Below are 8,387 nucleotides of genomic sequence, written 5' to 3' on the forward strand. Positions count from 1 at the left end.
TTTCCCTTGGTTGGCCCATAGGTGATCTTACTTTCGTGAATTGGCATGAGGGCAGTTTCAGTGCTTCTCCTTGTTCTGAAACCTTGTTGGTGTTAGTAGAATTTGTTGTTATTTTCTAGGAATCTCCTTAGTCTTGTGTCTATGATTTTTTTTTTCAAACACTTTTCCAGGCACATCCAGCAGAGTGATTGGCCTTCTGTTTGCTAGCAGTTTAGGGTCTTTCCCTGGTATTTGGGGGAAGTATGAGGATTCCTTCTTTGTTTGTTTTTGGGTAATATCCCATCGAGAGTGTAAGGTTTAATATTTCTTGGAGTCTTCTCCATGCCACCATTGGTAGTTTTGATAGCATTAACTTATTTATGCCACTTTTACCTGGTGCTTTGTTTTTAAATGATTTCAATGCTTTCATTGTCTCATGCATTTTAATGTCTGCTGTTAAGTAGTTGTTCTCATCCAGTCTTTGCAGATCTGGGTTTTGTTAGGGGATTATTCGTTCCCTATTTCCTTGTAGGAAGTTGAGGACTTCTGTTTCTGTCTCTGTCGAAATTTGCATTTTCTTCTGTGACTTCGAATGTGCTTGCCCATGTTTCAATTAGTAATTTAATTTGATCTACAGTATCCTCTACTTTTATCACCAATACTGTTTATCAAGTAGGGCATTTCTATATTGGGTTTTCCCAATAGTCTTTGTAGTTTTCCCAGAATTTTTTGGGTCTTTGTATATTTTTCCTAGTTTGATTATTACGTCGTTCCAGTTTTCTCTGTTTAATCTGTTGGATTCTTCAGTTATTTCATTTTGATTGTGTCTTATTAGGGCGTATGTTACCCTTATCCAATTATGTGTGTTTAATTGTAGGTAATTTAATTGTGTTAGTAGTTTTAAGTAGTCGCTATTTGGGGTGTGTTTATGGTATGATATTCTCTTTATTGGAGAGAATGTTTCTATGGTTTCTGATATGTCTGACATCCATTTGTTTATTGCTGAGTATATTGTGTTTTCTGTTGTGGTTTCATTGTTGTTCAGATCTATTTCTTGTTCCTGTGTGGCTATTTTCCTAGTTAGGCTACTGTATCTTTAACGATTTCACAGTTAGCTTTTTTAATGTTTCACCTATTTTTTTAGTTCTTTGAATATTGGTTTAGTTGAGCGTTTAATTATGAGTAGTATATGACCAGATGCTGTAATTGGACCTGGTGCTATGTTATAGTTTAGGTGTGCTCTTGTTCTTTTCCCACTGCTATGTGGGGTCGATGTTTCTGGTTAGCTTTCTCCATCTACCTCTGTCCCACACCTCATCACCGGTTAATCCCTTTGATCGAAGGTCATCCTTGATACAGTCCACCCAGGGCTTTTGTCTCCCTCTCCTTCTCGTTCCCTGTACCTTCATTGCCATCACTCCCCTTCCATTATACTGTTCATCTCTTCTCATGACATGACCATACCACCTCAATCTACTTTCTTGGATCTTAATCTGATAGTTCTCTAACTCCTGTGGTACCCCTAATTACCTCATTCCGTATCTTATCTCTTCTTGTCACCCCACAATCCTTTTTGACGGGTCGCGTACACTAGTATAACATAAACTCCGTGAAATTTTGTCTATTAAATCATATACAAACTCCGTGAAATTTTGTCTATTAAGTCATATACAAACTTCTGAAATTTGCGTCCTGGCGTAATCATTTTGATGTAATTTAATGATATAGAAAAATAAATCTGTCATATTTCTTCGAAGTTAGAAATCACCAAAAAACACGTCTTTCTTAATCCCAAGGTTATAAATAAGAAAAATATATCGATTATAATTTTATAAGGAAAGAACAGTACAAGGAAAAATAAGTGTCGGTTAGCACAATTTGCATAAATATAAGCGGTGAAATTTTGATCATAGAACTGCCCCCCCCCCCTTTATTTGAGCTTATTCATTTATTGTCTCCGCCCCAAAAATCAACCGAACTGTAGCCGTTAGCTGCGTTCGAAGGAATGAGAAGCAGGAACGTATAGAGGCCCTCGAAGGTGATAGGAGGTGTAGCGGCTCCTTATTTATCCTTCCCCTTAGTGGACTAGACTGGGGAAGGTCTGTTTGGGGTGCAGATGTCTCTGGTTATCTTAGGATACGTCCCTGATTATACACGATATCTGCGGATAGTCGTTTCCGGGGGCTGGAACCCCGTGATACCTGACGGTAATTCTCTTGTAATATCACTCGCAGAAATGTTATACTGTAGAAGTTGCCAGAAGGAACTTCCATCAGGACGACATGGCTATCTCACCCAAAAATAGATTTTTCCTACGTCAACCTTTATTGTCTCACACCAGAGCACACAGTCGTGGGGAAATCAACTGTAGAGTATTCTCTGACTGTAGACGTCTCGCTCAACTCCGTCCCGAGTTCCTCATCGTCAATATAATACTGTTCGCTTCTGACGGAGTCCCTGAACTTGTTCCTGTCTTTCTTCTTCTTCTTCTTCCTCTTGGCTTTGGAAATGATGGCGTTTCTCCTGTCCTCGACGTCCTGCAGCGTCTCCGGCAGGGATGTGTTTCGCGTCTCCGGCAGGAGTGGCACTAGGAGTCCTCCGAGGATGCCGGAGCAGCCGAAGGTCGCTCCTACGGCCCACGAGCTGTACTGCGACTAGGGAGAAAAAGAATTTTTTAATTTCTTTATTTTATTCTTCTGTTTCTTTTGGTTTATAAAAATATGTTTATCCAAATGGTGTTGTGTTTTGGCTTGTAATAATAATAACAATAATAATCTTCCCTATGTAATAAAATGCAAGTGTCTGAATATGTAGTGCTACACTATATATATATATATATATATATATATATATATATATATATATATATATATATATATATATATATATATATATATATATATATATACATATACATATACATGTACACACACATGCATATATATATATATATATATATATATATATATATATATATATATATATATATATATATATATAAAATTGTCTCTTGAATTTTATAATTGTTATGATACATATGAAAATTGTTCTATTATGTCTGCTGACTTCTTCACACGTGAATGACATTATTGTCATGTAACGTCTGCTGACTTCAAAGGTGATTATTATTACATAACGTCTGCTGACTTTTATAAATGTCAGTAATAACAATATTGATAGCAGTACTGACAGATGAATGGGATCCCGTACTTACTAAAACGTCAGTGATGAGAGGCGCGCAGGAGAATCCAATGCTGCCCATGACAGTGACGAAGGCGAAGCCCCTGGCGCGAGCCTCCGTAGGGAAAAGCTCAGGGGCGTACATGTAGTTGACCTGCAGAGTCATCAGAGGGAGACATTTAAAGGATGAAAAGTAATCGAATGAAGATATTTAAACTGAAAATTAATCAAGTGACGGTATTTAAAAAGTGAAAAGTAATCAAATGAAGATATTTAATAAGTGAAAAGTAATAGAATGAAGATATTTAAACTGGAAATTAATCAAATGTAGTTATTTGAAATATGAAAAGTAATTGAATGAAGGTATTTAAAAAGTAAAAATAATAAAATGAAGATATTTTAAGCTGAAAATTAATAAAATGCAGATATTTAAAAACTTGAAAGTAATCAAATGAAGGTATTTAATAAGTGAAAATTAATCAAATGAAGGTATTCAGGAAGGGAAAAGTAACCGAATGAAGGTATGTAAAAATTGAACGAAAAGTAATCAAATGAAGATATTTAAAGCTGAAAATCAATCAAATGAGAGTATTTAAAAAGTAAAATTTAAGCATATGAAGGTATATAAAAAGTGAAAAGTAATCAAATGAAGATATTTAAAGCGGAAGATTAATCAAATGAGGGTATTTAAAAAGTAAAGTTTAAGTTTATGAAGGTATATAAAAAGTGAAAAGTAATGAAATGAAGATATTTAAAGCTGAAAATTAATCAAATGAAGTTATACAAAAACTTAAAAGTGATCGAATGAAGGTATTTAAAGAGTAAAAAGTAATAAAATGAAGATATTTAACCTGAAACTCAATCAAATAAAGTTATTTAAAAAGTGAAAAGTAATCAAATGAAGGTATATAAAAGTGAAAAATAATCGAGTGAAGGTATTTAAAAAGTGAAAAATAATCGAGTGAAGGTATTTAACATGCGGAAAGTAATCGAGTGAAGCTATTTAAAAAGTGAAAAGTAATGAAATGAAGATATTTAAACCTGAAAAAGTTTATAGGATCAGATTTCCAATGAAATCATCCTGGATGACCAACCTGATACGATCCTGCCACGAGAAGGAATCCTACCATCACCAGAACCCACTTGGCCCAGTAGTATCCTGTGGAAAGAAAGGATATCAGTGGTTTGGGAAAAAGTCGTTAACAATATAAAGAGCAATCAGGATTTCTAAACTCCTATTAGTTGGAAAAGCAGGATGCTCTAAACCCAAGGGCTCCAATAGGGAAAAATAGCTTATGGTCGGCGCCCAAGCTCCCTCTCCACCCAAGGTAGGACCAGGGAAAGTCAAGCAATTATTATTATTATTATTATTATTATTATTATTATTATTATTATTATTATTATTATTATTATTACTACTACTATTATTAATTGCTAAGCTAAAACCCTAATTGGAAAAGAAGGATGCTATAATCCCAGGAGCCCCAACAGGGAAAGTAGCCCAGTGAGAAAGGAAACAAGGAAAAATAAAATATTTTAAGAACAGTTACAACATTAAAATAAATATTTCATATATAAACTTTAAATAATTAAACAAAACAAGAGGAAAAGAGATTAGATAGAATAGTGTGCCTGAGTGTACCCTCAAGCAAGAGAACTCTAACCCAAGACAGTGGAAGACCATGGTACAGAGGCTATGGTACTACCCAAGACTAAGAGAACAATGGTTTGATTTTGGAGTGTCCTTCTCCTAGAAGAGCTGCTTACCATAGCTAAAGAGTCTCTTCTACCCTTACCAAGAGGAAAGTAGCCACTGACCAATTACAGTGCAGTAGTTAACCCCTTGGGTGAAGAAGAATTGTTTGGTAATCTCAGCGTTGTCAGTGTACGAGGACATATGAGAATCTGTTAAGAATAGGCCAGACTATTCGGTGTATGAGTAGGAAAAAGGAAAGTGAACCGTAACCAGAGAAGGGTCCAATGTAGTACTGTCGGGCCAATCAAAGGACCCCATATCTCTCTAGTGGTAGTATCTCATGGATAATGATGGTGACATTCAATATTCCTCTATAAAGGGTGAATGGTAGATAATGAATTCTTAAATGATTGGTAGCGATAAGGAAATATTATTATGGGAGTGAAACTGTTATGTTGAGAGTTTTGTTATAAGTTAGTCTGAAACTAATGTGATTTGTCTCTTTATGGTTTATATGTGAAAGATCTATTTTCATGTTGTTACTGTTCTTAAAGTGTTTTATTTTGATTGTTCATTACTTGTAGTTTATTTATTTCCTTATTTCCTTTTCTTGCTCGACTATTTTCCCTGTTGGTGCCCTTGGGCTTATAGCATCCTGTTTTTCCAACTATAGGTTTAGCTTAATTAATAATAATAATAATAATAATAATAATAATAATAATAATAATAATAAATAGTAAATGGTAAATATTAATAATAATAATAATAATAATAATAATAATAATAATAATAATAATAATAATAATAATAATAATAATAATAATAATAATAATATTTCTATGGATTGGGTCAAGCAAGATGTAAGATATGGCAGTGACTATACCTCCTGCAATGAGGTTATATTTTCACCTCTATCTTTTTATTTGTCACCATCCTCACTCAAAAAGCTACGGATTAATTTTGATAAAAATTTCAGGATATATCAGAAATAGGCTAAATTAGAAGAGATTAGAATTTGACGGTGATCCGGATCAAAGACTTTTATTAAACAGTAGATTCGTTCACGGTCGACATGTGAAAAATGGAGACCATAGTCCGTAGACTTGAGTGAAATGTTGACAATATTGGCGGAGGTTGGAAATTTCTTGACTGCTCTTTCGACTTATTATTTTTGTTTTCTAGTAGAGCCATCACCCCCCCTCCCCAAGAAAACCACAAGCTAGATATCTCCTCCTATATAATAAAGAACAATTTTTGGCTATATATATATATATATATATATATATATATATATATATATATATATATATATATATATATATATATATATATATATATATATATATACAGTATATATATATATATATATATATATATATATATATATATATATATATATATATATATATACAGTATATATATATATATATATATATATATATATATATATATATATATATATATTTGTGTGTGCGTATAATATGAATACATACATATATATACATACATATATATATATACATATATATATGTATGAATATAGATGTATATATATAGGTATATATATAGGTATATATATATATATATATATATATATATATATATATATATATATGTATATATATGTATCAATATATATATATATATATATATATATATATATATATATATATATATATATATATATATATATATATATATATACATATATATATATATATATATATATATATATATATATATATATATATATATATATATATTATTTCTTTCCAATCATGCTCAGGGCGAGAGGGAGTACTCATACCCTGGTGAGAGGGTAACTCGCTCGAAACCAAAATTTTTACAGAAATTGCCGAACTAGCGGGTTGTATGTAGAAAAGTGGGATAAGATGGGAAGGGTTAAATCTGTGCTCGTGTGTGTACAGTTGGCTTCGTTAATTCCGGTACACAAACGTCTATTTAGCTTTCCTTGAAGCGTACCGGAATTAATGCAGCCAACTGTACATACCTATTTAAATATGCAAACGTCATTTTTGACGGATGGGGTACACTACATTATTATTGTTATTCTTTTTATTACTTGCTAAGCTACAACCCTAATTGGAAAAGCATGATGCTATAAGCCCAAGGGCTCCACCAGGAAAAATAGCTCAGTGAGGAAAGGAAACAAAGAAAAATAAAATATTTTAAGAAGAGCAACGAGATTAAAATAAATATCTCCTATATAAGCTATAAAAACTTTAACAAAATAAAAGAACGAGAAATGAGCTAGAATAGTGTGCCCGAGTGTACCCTCAAGCAAGAGAACTCTAACCCAAGACAGTGGAAGCCCATGGTACAGAGGCTATGGCACTATCCAAGATTAGAGAACAATGGTTTGATTTTGGAGTTTTCTTCTCCTAGAAGAGCTGCTTATCAGAGCTAAAGAGTCTCTTCTCTTCTATCATTACAAAGAGAAAAGTGGCCACTGAACAATTACAGTGTATTAAGAAGAATTGTTTGGTAATCTGCGTTGTCAGGTGTATGAGGACAGAAGAGGATGTGTAAGAAATAGGCCAGACTATTCGGTGTATGTGTTAGGCAAAGGGAAAATGGTCCGTAACCAGAGAGAAGGATCAAATGTACTACTGTCTGGCCAGTCAAAGAACCCCATAACTCTCCAGCGGTAGTATCTCAACGGGTGGCTGGTGCCCTGGCCAACCTACTACTTACGAATAAATAATCAAACAGGAAACACTTACTGTATGGAATGAGTAATTCGAGAAGCATCAAGAGTCCTCCGAGTGCAAGTCCTGCCCACACCATGATCCTTCGTCCTATTCTGGTGGTGAGAGGCGTGATGATCAATATAGCTGATCCTTCCATAATCCCTGATAGCGCCAGGTACAGGAAGGGGTCTGTGCTGCAAGATATCAACGTTCAATTGTTATTATTATTATCATTATTATTATTATTATTATTATTGTTGTTGTTGTTGTTATTGTTATTGTTATTATTATTATTATTATTTCCTTTCCTCACTAGGCTATTTTTCCCTGTTGGAGCCCTTTTGCATATAGCATCCAGCTTTCCCAACTAGTGTTGTATCTTAGCTAATAATAATAATAATAATAATAATAATAATAATGTATAGTAGGTTTTTAACTAGCTTTTCATATACTTAATTTATTTATTTATTTTCTTTCCTCACTGGGCTGGTTTACCCTGTTGGGGCCTTTGGGCTTATAGCATCCTGCTTTTCCAACTAGGGTTGTAGCTTAGCTACTACTACTACTACTACTACTACTACTACTACTACTACTATTAGTCCTCCTCCCCCTCCTCCTCCTCCTCCTCCTCCTACTACTACTACTACTACTACTACTACTACTAATAATAATAATAATAAGATATTACTCGAGTGCCATATATGGATGAGATCATAGTGAGGGGTAGATGGAGATGGTTTGGGCATGCTCTTCGCACTCCCCAAGAGAGATTAGTTCACAAACCATTTAACTGGGCTCCACAAGGCGCTAGAAGAGTTGGA

The 8,387-nt window shown here is 33.6% G+C and overlaps 2 protein-coding genes across 3 annotated transcripts in view; one reads left to right on the forward strand and one right to left on the reverse strand.

The window, feature by feature from the left end:
- Positions 1-8,387, forward strand: part of LOC137656806 (guided entry of tail-anchored proteins factor 1-like) — a 74,758-nt gene that overhangs the window by 1,793 nt on the left and 64,578 nt on the right. The gene's annotated exons all lie outside the window — the stretch shown is intronic.
- LOC137656095 (solute carrier family 22 member 20-like) overlaps positions 1,959-8,387 on the reverse strand; it is a 26,330-nt gene continuing 19,901 nt past the window's right edge. For both annotated transcript variants that reach the window (XM_068390270.1, XM_068390271.1), the window contains 4 exons: positions 7,600-7,760; positions 4,254-4,318; positions 3,194-3,313; positions 1,959-2,633 (listed from right to left, as the gene is read on the reverse strand). In XM_068390270.1, the coding sequence (XP_068246371.1) occupies positions 2,304-2,633; positions 3,194-3,313; positions 4,254-4,318; positions 7,600-7,760 (676 nt within the window). In that variant the 3' untranslated portion in view covers positions 1,959-2,303. The remainder of the gene's footprint in view (positions 2,634-3,193; positions 3,314-4,253; positions 4,319-7,599; positions 7,761-8,387) is intronic.

The sequence above is a fragment of the Palaemon carinicauda genome, chromosome 17 (genome assembly GCF_036898095.1).
Source record: "Palaemon carinicauda isolate YSFRI2023 chromosome 17, ASM3689809v2, whole genome shotgun sequence".
Classification (NCBI taxonomy): Eukaryota; Metazoa; Arthropoda; class Malacostraca; order Decapoda; family Palaemonidae; genus Palaemon; species Palaemon carinicauda.